Genomic DNA, 16,797 nt, shown 5'->3' on the forward strand with positions numbered 1-16,797 from the left:
ATTTACACTACGATATCTGTATCCTGCAATGTATTTTATTCAATCAATCTGATTTCAGCCATTGATTATAACGGTTGCGCAAAACACAGTACAGTTATATAGCTATTCTTTGTTATACATATTATTTTAATATCAAGTAATTTAATATTACCTACCACTGTTCCGCCTTCAAACACCGCGAACAAATGTACCTACTAAGGTTTGCGCCCTTGTCACGGACCATACGATTGCTTAATACTATATCCCAGAACTTGGATATATTTATATGTAATCTGACAGAATTCACAGAAATAGCTCATGCATATATTGAAATCAATTGTTAAGATTAAATCTAAAAAGGAGATGTGCTGAGAAATGTAACTTCTATTACATGTTGGGCGTATTTGTACTCCATAGTACATACAATAATTGAAATTTGAAAAGGAGGTGGAGATATTACTTCCGTAAAGGCAATAATGGTGTATACACTGTTTAATTTTTCGACTGTCATTAAAAGTTTGTGAGGGAAATAAAACCACTCTACATAATAAAAATAGTTTTAATTAATACACATTGTCATTTAAATAACTTTCTATAAGGCATAATTTGTATTATAAGGCTTATATTAAATTAAACACCGGTCCCGATTGATTTGTCCGGAGACAAACATTAAAATATTTTATATGTCCCGGTCTTATGTTTTAAACATAAAGAACATTGTGATCCACAAGGATTCCTATAATAATTATAGAAAATGTGGAATGTGAGAAATAGAATAATACAATCACAACATACAGCCTATAAATTTTGTTTACTTAAAATCTAAGCGTTGGTTTGTCCGTGGAACGGAACGTAGACGATAGGCGAGGTCTTTTCGTTGTCGGGGTTCAGGGATGTGTACGCGTTGATCATTTGCTCCTGGATTTCCCAGCGCCTGCGCTCGCGCTCGTTCTTCGCCTTGCGAATAGAACTGGCTAGCGAGAATGAGAATATGATGCCGATGATCTGGAAAATAAAAAACAAATTTTAAATGCTCAATACTTCAATCAGGCTTTCCACTAACCTCATGGACGTGCTGTCCATTTTGATACAATCATCGATCACTCCACTCCACTTACCATCAGGTACACTGAGGTTACTTTGCCTACATGTACAAAAAAAAATGTATTATACTGTACTGGTGAATTCTTGAGATGGGGCAGAATGGGCAACTATCTTAGCCGCCGTAACTACGAGAAAACTTTCTTAGGAAACTATCTATATATATTTTTTCAAATATTAATATTTGCACCCATAACTTAAAAAAAGCGTATAGTCAGATCGTTTTTTAAGGCTTATCTATTTTGTTGCTGATAACTATAAGGATCAAACGACAGTACAAGCTTTAGAGGTTTGAGTCAAAAATTGCGAAAAATAGTTTCTTCATATATTTTGTAGGAAATGGGTTTCCAATTCGCTTCTAAACATAACATAACTTTGTATTTAAGATCCATTAATCTTCAAAAACGAGTAGAACGTATAAACGTATAAACGTATTCTCTGAATTGAAAAAAAAGAAAAACTGTAGGAAGGCAGTTTCATTTTTCGTAAAAAAATAAATATATTTTTTGGTCTTTTCGTTGCTCTAACTCCAGTTTATACACTGTAGAATAGGATCTAGGTACGATTTTAACATAATATAACTGGAATAATATAACCTTTTTCTGCAAAACTAAGCTAATTGTACGTGCAAAAGTGTGTTGCACCAACGCCAAATTCGAATAGGTTAATAGATAATGGAAGATAATGAGGCTTCTAGTTCTAGAAGATTATTAAAGGACTTGTGTCACAACGACCAAGGATTTTTTATCAACAGGTATGGTATTAAATAGCTAATGTAGATGGTACTTATTTGATTACCGCTTAATTAGGAACATGGACAGTGTATGCTGACGTTTTTATTCTGGTTGGATTATACATTTATGTGACAAAGATCACGAATACTGGTTATATAGTTGTGAACTTTAATATTCATTTTTATTGTTGTTTTTACAGTTCATGGGCAATTCAAACCATTATAAAACCATTAAATCATTATAATTATTTTTAATTTTACTAGGGTGATACTTGTGTATAAAACAATTGAAAATTGATTTGGAAGTTATATCTAAAGGATATTATTCTTTATCAATAAGTACAGGGAAATCCCTGTTAATCGACAAAATAGATATCTATAATTGCGGTATTTAAACTTCGTTAAAGGACGCTAATATTGTATTACTTTTATCATGTACTGTGAATCAACGTTACCTTTATTGTTAGGAATACATATAAATATAATCAATTAAATTGGGAATCGAACACCGTGTTGCAAAGATTCTGTAATCTACCGCAACATGGAGAACGACAAAACCACAACGTAGCCGCAAATACGATTCGTGGAATCGGAGTACCTTCATCGATTGTTTCATTGTATTGATATTAACAATCGACATTTCGAAATATTGTTTTGAAGTAATCTTGGATATGATAACCTTAATTTTTATGTTTTCAAATTAACTGAAAAGAGTGAAAATCAATGTATTGAGCCACCCAATACATCTCACCAGCCCACGAATCGCGGATTATTGAATTCGTTTTATAAATGGTGTGACGACTGACGACAACAAACCATAATGTGGAAATATATACAGGTTTTACTTTCACGCAGTCATCATTGAATTCCAATTTCTAGGTCATGATGATATGTATCCAACGTTGCTATTCTTTACCGCCTCTGCAGTATTAACTACATCAATAAAATTAAAGTTCTTCTTACCTGAATAAAAGCAATGGTCATAGCACCAGCACCTAGAAGACCAGCACTCTGGTAAACCAAATAAAACACCCTTGGAAGGCACCCATTGGCGTACAGTTTGACACATTCATCAATCTGGGTGTTATCGACGATTTCAAAGCGGGACTCGGCGCAGCAGGAGTTGGGGACGCTGATGTTGGCTACTGAGATGCCGTTGACGCCGGTGGGGGGGAAGACGTCGCTCCAGTCGAGGTAGCTGTCCACGCCGCAGCAGTTCAGCTGAAATATGACAAATTATGGTTCATTATCAACTAATGGCTAAACTAATCTTCAGTCAATTAGTATATTGTTGCGTGGACAGTCAGTGCTATAATTTTATAAAACGAAATATTGACGGGTCATTACCCCCATTTAGAGAGGTTTATCTAGTGCAACAAATTGACGGCGTTTGCTCGACGCCTAATATGCACCAATTGAAGTAAGAGTAATCATTACCGATCACTGCCTCATGAGAAAAAGCCATACAACACCAACGTTGATTTTGAGTTTCGCTTTTTATTAATTGATACACTTGAACATTTTCCAGTCTTCAGTTAAGGACACAAAAGGATACCGACCCTGCTCTGGATGAAGTCGAAAGCGTCCTGGACTTCAGGGTTCCTGTAGTATTTCGGCATCGTGTCCCTTAGGTTGGTGTCAAGCATGGTAGTGACTTGTCCACGGAGAGCGTACGCGGCGATTGACGCAGCGATCTCCAACACGAAGACAATACTGAGGATCACTGCAAACTGGAATTCGACAGAGTTTCTATTAAAATCTTAATTTCTTCTCCAGTTTGTGTTGCTAGGGAAAACTGACACAATTATTATTGTGATGGGTAAATATTATTTAATAGTTTAATTATAAAATACCTATAATTTAAAGGAATTATTATTTGTGCGCTGCATTCCAAATACCATCATAATATAATATTAAGTAATTACTATTTATATAATAGGATTTACCTCAATCACCGACTACATGATAGAATTTAAAATCTGTTTATAATATTTCATAAAATTCAATTTCGCATGGCAAAATTGGTTAGAGTTAATACTTACAATGTTGACCAAACAAGTGCTCTCCTTCAAGGCGCCAATGCAGCCGAAGAGCGAGACGAACAACATGATGACACCGATGACGATGACGAAGGTGGCGGGAGAGAAGAAGTGATCCTCAAGGAAGAAGGACACATCGTGGTAGATAGCGTAGATTGTTGTACCGACGGAAATGATCAGGGCAGATGTTAGCTGAAAAGAAAAGGAAGTGTATACGAATACCATATTTTGCTTTGCTTAGAATAAATAGATTTAAAGCACTCAAATATAACGTTAATTCTTGCTAAGGAAACATTTCCAGAATCGGATTAGTAGTTCCGAAGATCTCCGCTATCAAATAAAGAACAACCTCTTAAGTTTTATTACTTAGATTATGAATATTCCAAAAACTTAAACTGAAGCTACTGGTCGTATTTTAAATGAAAATATTTTTCGTTGCTAGCTACTACGAAAGCAAAGGAAAAATATAAAAAGAAATTGCCGAAAATATTGGGTAACAAATATTTGATAATAAACTTAAGGGAGACGAATGGGAATGCGAGGGGTGGCAAGCCCATTATAATTCCTTTCCATCCCTTCAAAGTAGTCACCCTATAGGTGTCGATATCATTGCTTCATAAGGGCTTTTATCTTATCTCCACACTCCCTCTTGTACAGTCTAATGACTGTTGATGAACGTCTAGCGAAGTGGCAACGTATTATATTTCCGTGAATCTGACATTTGAAGTCCTATCGACATGACCCCTGTCTGGTACAATTCACGATAAAAATAACTGAATGACAATGGTAACCATCGTCCACAGATGTTCTATTATGGTTTAACATATACAAATATAGGCGCGGTTTAAATTTGAAAAAAATAACATTTACTGATGTGTAGTACCTACTATAGTGTGTAGATGCAGGTCCACCTCGCTAAAAGTAATCTCGTCGGCCTATAGATTGTTTTAATTGACAGTTTTTCACTCGTAACTCTGACAACAAATTTGTCTAGATCTTCTTGATTAAACCACACCCATAGAGGAAGAAAAGAAACCTCTAGGAATTTCGTTTATGATTTAGATAAAATTCATTTTCTTATAACGTAGTTAACACAAAAAAACATATTTCAGTTAATAGGAAAGCAAAAATATTGTCTCTATCGGAGTACGACTAATACAAGAATGCTTTTTCCACGTGCTGGTGGACTTAACAGATCAATATTAAACTAATTATATATCTAACTATTATATTTTTATATCAAGACCTATATAGAATGAGACTTGACATTGTATCCGTGATCTAGGAGCGTGCGGTCGCGGTCATTCCTTACATAATTCTCTTGGATGGCTAAGTACAAGAGTTTGCAAGTCTTGCAGAAAATTCTTGACCAATTTGACGGCAGGAAAACTACTCAAGTTTAAGCCTCTAGCTCAAATTTATAACCAGATCCTAGCAGTTGGTGCATAAGGTCTCTAACCACATTTATTTTAAGGATAAAGATAACGATTATCCATTATCGTCATGGACTTTTTAATTGTATTTTACTAGTAAAAGTGAAAAAAGAAAATTGATTTTTACATAATGATTAGAGTTTAAATATACCCGGTTAATGTCGCAAATCGCATAGCACATTAAATATAATCACCAGTCCATATTTCAGCGTAGATAGAAAATCAATACCCTGATAAATGAGTGAAACAATGGGTCGAAACGACCTTGCCACAGCCACTTAAGAATATTGTTTCATGCTGGCAGTTATAACGTGCAGTATTTGTTTCAAATGAGATGCGCGACACGTGCTTTTGTAACAACTAACAACCTTATTCACAGACAATACTATGAGAACGCTCAGTACGCCCGTTCGGACAGTGTCGGAAATTTCATAGCACTCTTCGATTTTGTTCAGCTCTGTTTACCTGACACCTAACTGAAGTAAAGTTGTATATCAATATTAGCCAATCAGAGAGTCCCTGTGCCTAAGAACTTCCTAGGCTGTAATGCTTTATTGGAGATAACTAGGCTTATCCCGGAACGCGTTGCACTTACGTAGGCTACGATGGCGGGTTTTAACACCTTATGCACGGTGATCACAAGCTATTAAAACCCGCCAAAGTATGGTGGTGTGTGTCGCGTTTCGGGATGAGCCTGTGTATATTCGATTCCAACAGGCCGGCATAGTTGTGTGACTGTCGAGGGGTAATCATCTCTCCTCAGTCGACATTCTATTGGACCCCACTCCAATTACCATCAGGTGCAGTGGGATGAATTTGTCGTGACCATATCAAAAACGAAATTTCATGCTCATATGCTCAGCCCTCATTTTGGGATCATCTCCTAGATTGATACATTAGTTGCATACGTTATACATTAGTTGTATTAGGTCGATACAGGCTTATGAAGTTTTAAGTTACTTTATATAATTAATACTGGAGTGTACCTTTTTCATGATACGGTCTTATCGCTATTCGCGACGACTTCCAGACAACCTTGAAAAATTCTTTGCCATAGAATATAATAATTAGAGACATTTCTTAATTAACAAAAATACATTCCAAAAACAGATTTAGTGCAGTAACAGTATTCTTATTTCTATGTTTTGTGTCTTTGAAAATTATGACTATACTCCATATATTAATTATTACAAGTAAATAATTTGAAAATAATAATGAACGTGGCTTGCACCTACACACCTTATTTATGTTATAGATTATCACAACCTATATTTTGTTTAATTTAAACGAATTATACAAAATAATTTGCAGTAGGTGTCTAATTTAGTATTAAAATTCGCACGAACTACAATTGATAGTATTTTTTTAGTTCAAATAAGAACTTGTTTGACGCTATTTGTTTTACAAGTCGAATTAACGCCACGCTACGTCAATATTTATACAATTACAAAATGGAATTTATGCTAATATTTGAAATAGGATTACATTATGAGTTGAACACTTGAAGCCTTACAACTCGGTTGACTTTACGACTTTTGCAATGTCTTGGTATTATTAGTATACGACAGCGTTTTGTCGCAACGTAATAATACTTAGACATTAGTAATGAAGTCAAGGGGCGGACCACGAAGGCTGCAAAGTCCTCGAAACGTCGGGAAACATATAAAAACCTCGATAAATCCAAAAAATAGTTTAATTTCAATGTCTAACATTCGCGTAAACATAAGAAATCATTTGTAATATGCCTTACACCGATAAAAATCATCATTTTATTCCAATTTCATTATATTTATTAGTACATAGATAAGATATCTACTTATTTTACACCATTGAAAATGAAACCAATGCCGCCATATTTCAGAATTACTTGCATTTGTTAAGACATGAATTCATTTTCACACACAATTTTTGCCAAGCATGTTTGTGAGAAAACTAATTATTGCTTTTTCTAACAATATGTAATAATTATGCTCAGAATTTATATATATACAACGATTATTGCAAATAAAGACTTTAATGCGGAAAGAATGATTGAAGTCAGTTCATCTCTATCTTCTAAGAACATTATAGTTAAATCCAAGCTCTTAAAGCCCTCTCATAGGGCTTAAATGCTATTTGTAATTAAAAACTAAGGAATTACAATATATACAATTATATACCCTTTAAATAATAATTATTAGTTCTTTATTTTGTTTCTAACTTGTTTGTGAAATGATGTGCGAATAAATGTTTTTGTATTTAAATATTTTATCTTAGAGCCCCTTACAGAGCTTAAATGCTATTTGTAAATTAAAAACTGAGGAATTACAATGTATATAATTATATATCTTCTAAATAATAATTATGATTTCTTTGTTTTGTTTCTAAGTTGTTTGTGAAATGATGTGCGAATTAATGTTTTTGTATTTGTATTTAAATATCTTATCGTTTATACAAATAACAAGATTTGTCGTTGCCCACGTGATTGTTTTTCCGGTATAAAAGTCCTGCTAAATATATTTTTCCATAAAAGCCTATACCCTTACTTACACTATAACCTTCTCAGGGTCTCAAACTATCTCCATACCAAATATCATCGAAATCCGTGCTGTAGTTTTTGATTTCATCACGTTTAGACAGATAGACTCAAGGTAGTAGCGGGGGGGGGGGGGGGTGACTTTATAAATAATTCTAACTCCTACTACATACACATAATTGAAAATGTACCTTTTACAACCGATTTTATGTTCAGCTTTCTTTATATTTTAGAACTAGGCCATTTGTGTTATGTCTGCTTGATATTTTTAATCTTATCTGGTATAAGATTATTATCGATATTGTTTCTGTATTTGGTGATTTTGCTTTATTTTCGTACACGTATAAACACTTATGATTCAAATTTAGAGATATGATGTTAGTGCGTATATCAACAGTACTTTTATATACAGGAAAGAACGCCACGTTGCGTCGCCTCGATATAATAAGTAATTTGCGGAGTGTAAATCAGTGTCTGAAACTAACAAACCCGAGTCTGTTTTAGAACTAGGAAGTAACTAATTGCTCTTGTAATTCCTTTGAGATCTTTAAATCATTGTTTATGAGCAGTCGTGACGTTTAATATCAAGTAATCAGCTTACGGACTCACTCCCAGTGCCTTGCACTTACACTATAGGCTTTGCGCAGTACGAAATTGTTAAAATCGGGCTCTTATTTTTGCTTCCAAGCGGAGCAGAACCTCACGCTGGCTGAAGCCGCTGTACTACCTCTATTTTCATTCAGAAAAAGTATTTACACCTGTATTAACAAACAATACTACGAGGACGAACAGTGCGCCCTAATGCTAAGTGTCAGTAATTGCATAGTTTGGCTTTGTTCAGTTTTGTTTATCTGGAGTCCCAATTGAATAATATCAGCCCTGTTTATACTGTCCCACTGTTGAGCACGGGCCTTCTCTAATACTGACAGGGATTAGGCCTTAGTCCACCGCGCTAGCCTAGTGCGGATTAGTAGACTTCACACACCCTCAAAATTCCTGTAGAGAACTGCATAGGCATGCAGGTTTTCTCAATATGATTCCCTTCACCGTTAAGGCAAGTGATAATTCACAAATAAATTTATTAAAGAGGTATGTGCCCTTGGGTTTTGAACCTGCGGACATTCGTCTCGGCAGTCCGTTCCATAACTAACGAGGCTATAATCGCTACTGGAATGAAGTAAAGTTGTACCTCAATATTAGCCAATCACAGCGCCCCTATGCGTGTGCACTGAAAAACATACAGTTATTATCTCAGTACTCAGTACTTAGCTTAGTATCGTATGTGAATACGGGCAAATGATTTGGATACTTTCTATTTCAGTTAGTAACTAAATGAAGACAGAAACTCGATTTTAATTGGTAAATGAAAAATTAAGCGTTCTAAATTATACTTGACACGTATTGAAATGCATTGTTATCTTTGGCTTTATATCCTATTTTTATTTTAATCTTATCGTTCAACTTACAAGGCACAAATTTTAATCATCTATCAGTAGAATTGTTATCCGAAATTTATGGTACGTTTTTAATTAGGCAAATTCATTTATTGTTGTTTTTAAAGGATTTTTTGATACTACACTCTCCTTTTTAACTTTTATTTCACCGTTGAAACTGAAATATCATGGGGTTAGTAAAATAAACAACACATTGATACCAGTCGCAGGTTTCAGGTTCCAGCTTACATTTCATGATAAATAAATGTTAAGAATTAAAAATATTTCATTGTTTAAAATGTTTATTGGGTAATAAAGATATTTCAAGGAAAGATTTTTTATGACTTCATTATTAAACTTTCTCACAATCAATCAATATCATTTACATCAAGGCTTTAATATTCTCACGAAACCATTGTTAATTATAAGCATTTGAAAGCGAAAGGCCATGCAGGAGTTGAACGGACGAGATAGTATCAGAGTTCAATCCATGGGTTATTTTATTGATTTCAGTACAGTTTTGCCGGCCAACCTAATAACTTCTTTTCATTCCGTCTTATTATTATATATCTGTTTACCCTGGATTTAACTACGAAAACGATCTATGAACTAAAAATTTAACTTAAGAATTTTAACAAAGTTATTTAAATTCAGTACTAATTACTGAAAGGTAAAGTTAAACATAAACAAGCAACGGCTGACCAATAATAGTCGAAACTTTTAACTAACTGAAATCCTAGAATAATTTTGTATAAAGAATTTTAACGTTAATCCGAATGGATTATGATCAAATTTCATATGGAGATAATTTGAATGTCTGGGAAGTACGTAGAGTACTTTATATCCCGGGAAAATATATATTCTATTATCCCGGAAAACTCACGTAGGCAAAGCCACGAGCAAAATCAATAACAAATATGTACCCTATGATCGTACGCAAAACGAATGCCTAGACCAGGGGTGGCCAACTTGGTAAGACCCAAGATCTACTTTTCACTGATGATACTCTGTGCGATCTACCAAGCTACATACATCTTGAAATCTTAAATGAAACAAAATAGTTCAGTACACAATTTATTATTATTTTGATTAAAAAATGATACAAGATGATGCCTGCAGCAGTTAGTGATTAGGTATGTTGCGCGGTCTGTTCTACGTATTTATATTTTTGCCTTGCCACGATCGACTGGACTTGTTGTCGCGATCGACCGGTTGGCCACCCCTGGCCTAGACAATGGATAACAAAATGTAAGAAATTATACTTTTGTACTTTTGGAATTTAGTTTCCGTGCAAATGTGACCATGTTGAACAAAAAAACATTAACAATCTGATTAAGATCCATTGTTGATAATCCAGGCATCTATAAAAACGCGACGCAAAGGCGATCAATGTCTTTGAAATGAACAAAAAATCAATACAGACTAGTTTGAAATTAAAATGTGATTTCTTTGCTGGTAAAAAGAAATCGCACTTTATTTTAATTAGAATTAGAACTGAAAATGTTTTATTTTGTATAAAAGTAAATAACGGAAAAAATAAAACTGTAGCAATTAATCGCCAATAAATCACATACACTTCGAAGGTTCAAGAAATGTGTCACTCACGACTAAATGCAACTGAAAGTAATATGAATAGAAGGAGAAAACTGAAAGTATGTACCCTTTAAGACTTAACTAAACCAAAAAATTATGTTCTCGTTTGAAATACGTTGTAGGTTTAATTACTAAGAATAATGAATTTTTTATAACAATTTTTTATGGAAAAGCGTTACCAATTTTTAATAAGAGTTCTGGAGTGATTATCGCTAGGTTACTTTGCTATCGGTATACAAGAGATCTCGAGGCTTAGAAACCGCAAAAGTCTCTGTGGGGTGACAACCACAGTCCTCGAGCCGGGGAATTACTATTTTCCGGCTCGGAAGTCGTCGCATTCTAGATAAGGAGTAAGGTAAGAATGGGAGGTGGGGGAGCAGCATTACATATTAAGAGTCATGTAGAGGATCGTAATTTAAATAATATAATAATATCATCAGCCCTGTATTATATACTTGCCCACTGCTGAGCACGGGCCTCCTCTACTATTGAGAGGGATTAGGCCTTAGTCCACCACGCTGGCCTAGTGCGGATTGGTAGACTTCACACACCTTCGAAATTCCTATAGAGAACTTCTCAGATGTGCAGGTTTCCTCACGATGTTTTCCTTCACCGTTAAAGCGAACGATAAATTCACAAAGAATACACACATGATTTTAGAAAAGTCAGAGGTGTGTGCCCTTGGGATTTGAACCTGCCGACATTCATCTTGGCAGTCCGTTCCACACCCAACTAGGCTATCGTCGCTTATATAAAGGCGTAATTTAAAGGTATCTCTGAAATATCAGAGATCCTACGGATATTTGAGGCGCTTATCACCATGCGAGCGACTCACGTCGTCCAATATTTTGTGGTTAAAATTTTTTTATAAATGACCGTAATAACTGCTTACGTCATCGCGAGAAGTAATACAGGTAAACATTTGAGGCTAATCGCCTTTATCAGAATCGAGAAATTCGTATGACACACGACATGTATCATAGACAAGGGGAAGTTCTTATCGTCTAGGTACTACAATAAAATTTGAAACAATAATTTTAGCGATACGTCTAGAATTATCGCATATTGCATTTATATGTGAAACATAAACTACGCAACTCTCAATAAAAATAATCGATTGTAACATTTCTCTGGGTTTTATCGAATGTAAGAATTATATCAAATGTCATCAATAAAATAATAGAACAAAAGAAATTGCTGAAGATGATATTGCAAAAACAAACAAGGAAGTCTAACAACCGGTTTTAATCGTTTTGTTATTTTTTATAAATTCAGGGACGTATATAAATCGTATCAGCCGTATCAAGGATAGGGGGGTTTAGGGGCCCCACAGGCTAATATTAAGCAAGCATCTAAAAAATGGAAATGCTACCCTAAAGGGCCTCTTTCAAACTTTGATACAGGGTCCCTCTAGTGCAAGCTGCAACATTGCGTAAATAGTTATATCAAAAAATAACCGTGAATATAAGCTATTTATTGCTGCATAAGTTTTAAATATTATCATATAGATATAAGTCCTTCCAATAAGACACAAGCCTTGTGGCGTGTCGTGGAAAACAGGAATTACGGGCGATTTTACGAATAATCAGACATGAAACAAATAATAGAATACTCATGACTTATCACTCAAATAACATCTGATAAGAATCTATGATTTGTTTTACTTAGAAATCGCAGGTATCGTTTTCAATACTGTAGGTACAATTGACAACAATAATGCTTTCAATGCTTCAGGAAATAGGATACAATTTATTTTGATAGCATTAGAATTATTCGGATTTTATGAAACTGATTGCAGAGGCACTAGGTTTCTTAGGACTTTTAACCGACTTAAGGAAGGAAACGGTAATGAATTCGACGCTTATGTTTATTTACAATTGAAGCTGTATCATCAATTCGGAGGAGGTAGGAAAATATTTTTTATTCAAAAATCACACGTTTAAAGAATATTGAATAAACTAAGTGACTATGCCTGCCACGCGAAGTAGGTAATATTCACGAGATGAAATGACATTGAAAATTAAAAACGTATTAGTAGTAAAGATGTTCAAACAATGTTTATTACGACGTGATAAAATTCGTTGGCCTTGGTTACACAATGTTTGGTAGTTCGTTTTTTAAATTCACATTATAGGGTATAATTTTTACAAACATACAACAGCATTTTTTCTTGTGGCTCACAAGTGGGATGTCGGAGGGGGGCGGGGTCAATTAATACGTAGCTCACCCCCCTTCGAATAGTTAGTTCTTACTCATACAAAAATCATGATCATTTTTTATTCTTTATAAAAAATACTTGTGGCAGAATACATTTATTCCCTGGATTGAGCATAAAAATCAATATGTCATTGTATCGTCACCGTTTATTCCACAATAAAATTTAATTATAACAAAGAAAATAACAATCAATTCTTCTTTATAACATCTGTGAAATACCACGCCTTACTCAGAAATTGAACAAAGGTAATCCGTTCCCAGTTACCAGTAAACCTATGGGGAATTCGCGATTCACTAAGAGACTCGGTAAAAAACCTGCAGTGATTCATTACCGCAAATAACGTTTCGGTTTCACGACAAGCCAGTATGTATTCAATTACTTTACTACTTTACATCAAGCTTGAATAAAAGAATACAACTGTGTTTGTCAGTTAAGTGTACTTATTCCTCATTAAAGAATAAAATCTGAAAATATCACTGGATTAAATAATTAAAAGATATGTTTAAATATTTAGAAAATATGAATACATTTTGTATACTTTTACAATACTATTAACATAGAAGGTTAATTTGTTCAGACATCACGTGAATACAGCTGAACGAATTTATGCAAATTTGACAATAACGTTAAGAAAAATATAGTTAAAACAACGAACAATTCAAGAAATACGATGAAAATAGCGCAAATAATTCAAACACAGACAAACTTGCTGTATATACATAAAATACATATTATATATGTAATAAATTCGCTTAAATTTTGTGCAGTTATTTTATGTATTAGATTACATGAACACTTTTTATTTTGTTTACTCCGTTTATGTCTTTATGTTTGTCATGACTGTACGCAGTATCTTCTTAAACAATGCCAAAGTTGAAGACCCAATTATCGAATTCTCATGACGAGTGAATCGTACTCTGTTTAATCTAAACTGAATCCATGCTGTTTTAGATATTATTTAGGATAAATGTAAAAAGGAAAATTTATAATACCCAAACAACAAATCTAAAATCATTAATGTCATAATAGCCAAAATTAAATTGTTAGATAAGTTTATTATTGCAACAATAACACATACAGGAAACGAAAACATCAAATCGTATCTATATACATATAAGTAGCTAGCTTTTGCTCGCGTCTTCGCCTGCGTGAAGGAATTTTCCGTTATAAAAGTCACCCTATATATTTTCCCGGTATAAAAGTAGCCTATAACCTTCCCAGGGTATTAAATTATCTCCATACTAAATTTCTACAAAATCGTTTAGGAAGTTTTGCAACAGCACTGGCACGTGGAACAAATAATTGGCCATTATTTTACTTTAATGTTTTGATTGGTCAACTTTCAACACGTTTTGTTAATTTTGGTAGATATTTGGAACAAAGTCGAGATAACAACAAAGCCTTTGTACAAAACAAACTTAGGTTTAGTAATGAGCAAATAAGCTGTGACCATTTTTAGAAACGGCCCTTTTGTTACGTCATCATGCAAAAAAGGCCTCTGTGTTTTATAGAATTACATCATAAATTCAAAAATAGCTCGCGGTTTCTCCCGCGTTAACTCTTCCCGGTATAAAAGATACACTGTAGAAGTCTCCGGAATAAAAAGCAATTTATACGTTAATCCAGGTATATCCAGGTACACAGTCGATCCGCATACAAAATTTTATACAAACCCGTCTAATAGTTAATGCGTTTACTCCAAAATAACATATAAATATCTTTCTTTTTTATTGCTTTGAATGACGAGACGGGCTTGCCGTTCGCCTGATGGTAAGCGATACGACCGCCCGTAAACAGAAGAAACACCATCCAACACCTTGAATTACAAAGTATTGTTTGGTATTCCTCTGCGCTCGCCATTCTGGGATATGATGTAGACCTACCATCAATAAACTGCAGAAACTTTCGCATTTTTAATAGCAGATAAGATTATCAAACATTGTAATATTGTAAGGCAATATAACATGATACATATGATGATGATATGATATGATGATGATGACATATAAATTTTCCTGTTGAATCACTCCGTCCGTATAAAAATCAACGTATGAAAACTCGTTTGGTATTTACAAAAATAATTTTATCGTGTACAGACAGACAAACGGACAAACAGGCGTAAGTAAGGATATTATGACATATTATTTTTCTTTAGAAAATTTCAGAGTGCGTAGGTGAAATTTCATAGGGTGAAGTCATATTGTGACATACTTATTAGTATGTATTAATAAAACAACAATGTCTGATAAGCTGTAAGGAAAAATATTACATTTAAATTTAAATGATGTCACTATAGAATGAGCAATAAAATTTACTTTTAAATATCTATATGAACGGTTCATTTCTTTCATGGTTTGTGATAAGTAATTGGTATGCGTAATAATTAGTTAAGTACGTGAAATAATATATGGAAAATAACCATTCCGCACAACCATAAAAAATGTGTTAATTCCGTTAATTACACCACGATTAGTAAAGTTACATATGTTCAATGTGAAGCTGTATCGCTTCAAATATACGGCTTCCATTTTTACGTGACCCCTTTTCGTAGGGGACTACGCCACCCCTTAATCCGCTGACGTAAAGAACATTCCGACATTCGACAACCCTAATACAACAAAAGGATCAAATCCATACAAAAAATCGAAAATATAGACACGTTATTAAAAATCATGTTGATAAGATATGTGTCATGTCGCAACACGGACACTTACCACGAATATCGCCGTTATGCATAAAAGCATATATTTTATACACTTCATACCAACTTCTAGATTGGTCTGCGCCATTTTTGTCCACAAAACACTAAACTGAGTTTTTAAAATTCGAACACGCAATGAACGCGGCGACCGCTAAGCTTGTCCTGCAACGACTGTTTTGCTACATGGACGGAAAACGCGTAGTTTTCTTTCAGCCAATTAGCTTCCACACTCGCTCTGCTAAACCTAAAGGCAAATAGCGCGTCATACGTGTTATCAATGTGAACGCGTGATATGATGGCATACCAAAATACTCTTGTTGCAGGAACATTGTTATCATATTGAAGTACTTGCAGTTCGAGCTATGGACATTTTTGTATTTCAATAAGGGAGTTACGGAATAGCTTGGGGATCAAACGTAATAATGAGAAATTTTAATTTGGCCCAGATTTGAAATACTTGTTCACTGTTTGCTCTAATAGTAGTAAAGGCAATTAAGAGTTGGTTGATAGGGTCCTAGGGTGAGTCACCATGAGTTTCGGTTAGGGAGGTCTGGAGCCCTCACCCGCTTGCTTGCTACGCTCATGTATCAGTATTGTATTACTATCAGTATTGTATTTCTTAAACTGTTTTAAATGGCCATTAGACTGTCTAATGACTACTGAGTCATAGAATGAATCCGCCGCTGACAATAAAATATTTTTAGATAGATTTGATCTGATAATTATTCTTGAAAATTTTACTATTGTCACATCAATATTTAAATATTTTTTTTCTCAGTAATCTAAACACGCAAGGCAATACTGTCCAGTTGTGCCAGTAGTTTCCTCCATTTACTGTCAAATATAGTTTTATTCCGCATTCAGGCAGTGGCTTCGTCAATTTCTGCCACGAAGCAGCAGTGTGCATGCGATATTGTATTACGGTTTGAAGGACACTTCAGTCAGTATAAATAATGAGCATTATAAGCATTATAAGAACATTTAACATCTCAAGGTGAAGAGCGTAGTGTCGCAGTGTGCTCGACATGCAATTTTAATTCAAATAGTTGGTA

General features: G+C 34.3%; 2 protein-coding genes across 2 annotated transcripts in view; one reads left to right on the forward strand and one right to left on the reverse strand.

The window, feature by feature from the left end:
- Nucleotides 1–522: 522 nt before the first annotated feature.
- On the reverse strand, nt 523–16,010 carry LOC115451413 (CD63 antigen). Its single transcript, XM_030179716.2, has 5 exons — nt 15,759–16,010; nt 3,856–4,044; nt 3,373–3,543; nt 2,777–3,034; nt 523–984 (listed from the first exon to the last, which is right to left on the reverse strand). The coding sequence occupies exons 1-5, from the start codon at nt 15,831–15,833 to the stop codon at nt 802–804; spliced, it is 876 nt and encodes a 291-aa protein (XP_030035576.1). The 5' UTR covers nt 15,834–16,010; the 3' UTR covers nt 523–801.
- The window catches only part of LOC115451434 (CD63 antigen), a 47,067-nt gene continuing 45,413 nt past the window's right edge, over nt 15,144–16,797 (forward strand). The window contains exon 1 of the mRNA XM_030179769.2: nt 15,144–15,162. The gene's annotated coding sequence lies outside the window, so the exon portion shown is untranslated. The remainder of the gene's footprint in view (nt 15,163–16,797) is intronic.

Source organism: Manduca sexta, chromosome 17, assembly GCF_014839805.1.
Source record: "Manduca sexta isolate Smith_Timp_Sample1 chromosome 17, JHU_Msex_v1.0, whole genome shotgun sequence".
Taxonomy (NCBI): domain Eukaryota; kingdom Metazoa; phylum Arthropoda; class Insecta; order Lepidoptera; family Sphingidae; genus Manduca; species Manduca sexta.

Excerpts from the sequence above, each read along its gene's own strand:
- LOC115451413 (XM_030179716.2), bottom strand. The coding sequence starts at position 15,833 with ATGGCGCAGACCAATCTAGAAGTTGGTATGAAGTGTATAAAATATATG. Across the intron at positions 4,045-15,758 it reads GCATAACGGCGATATTCGTG|CTAACATCTGCCCTGATCAT; the intron begins GTAAGTGTCCGT and ends TTTTCTTTTCAG. Across the intron at positions 3,544-3,855 it reads GCACTTGTTTGGTCAACATT|TTTGCAGTGATCCTCAGTAT; the intron begins GTAAGTATTAAC and ends GTCGAATTCCAG.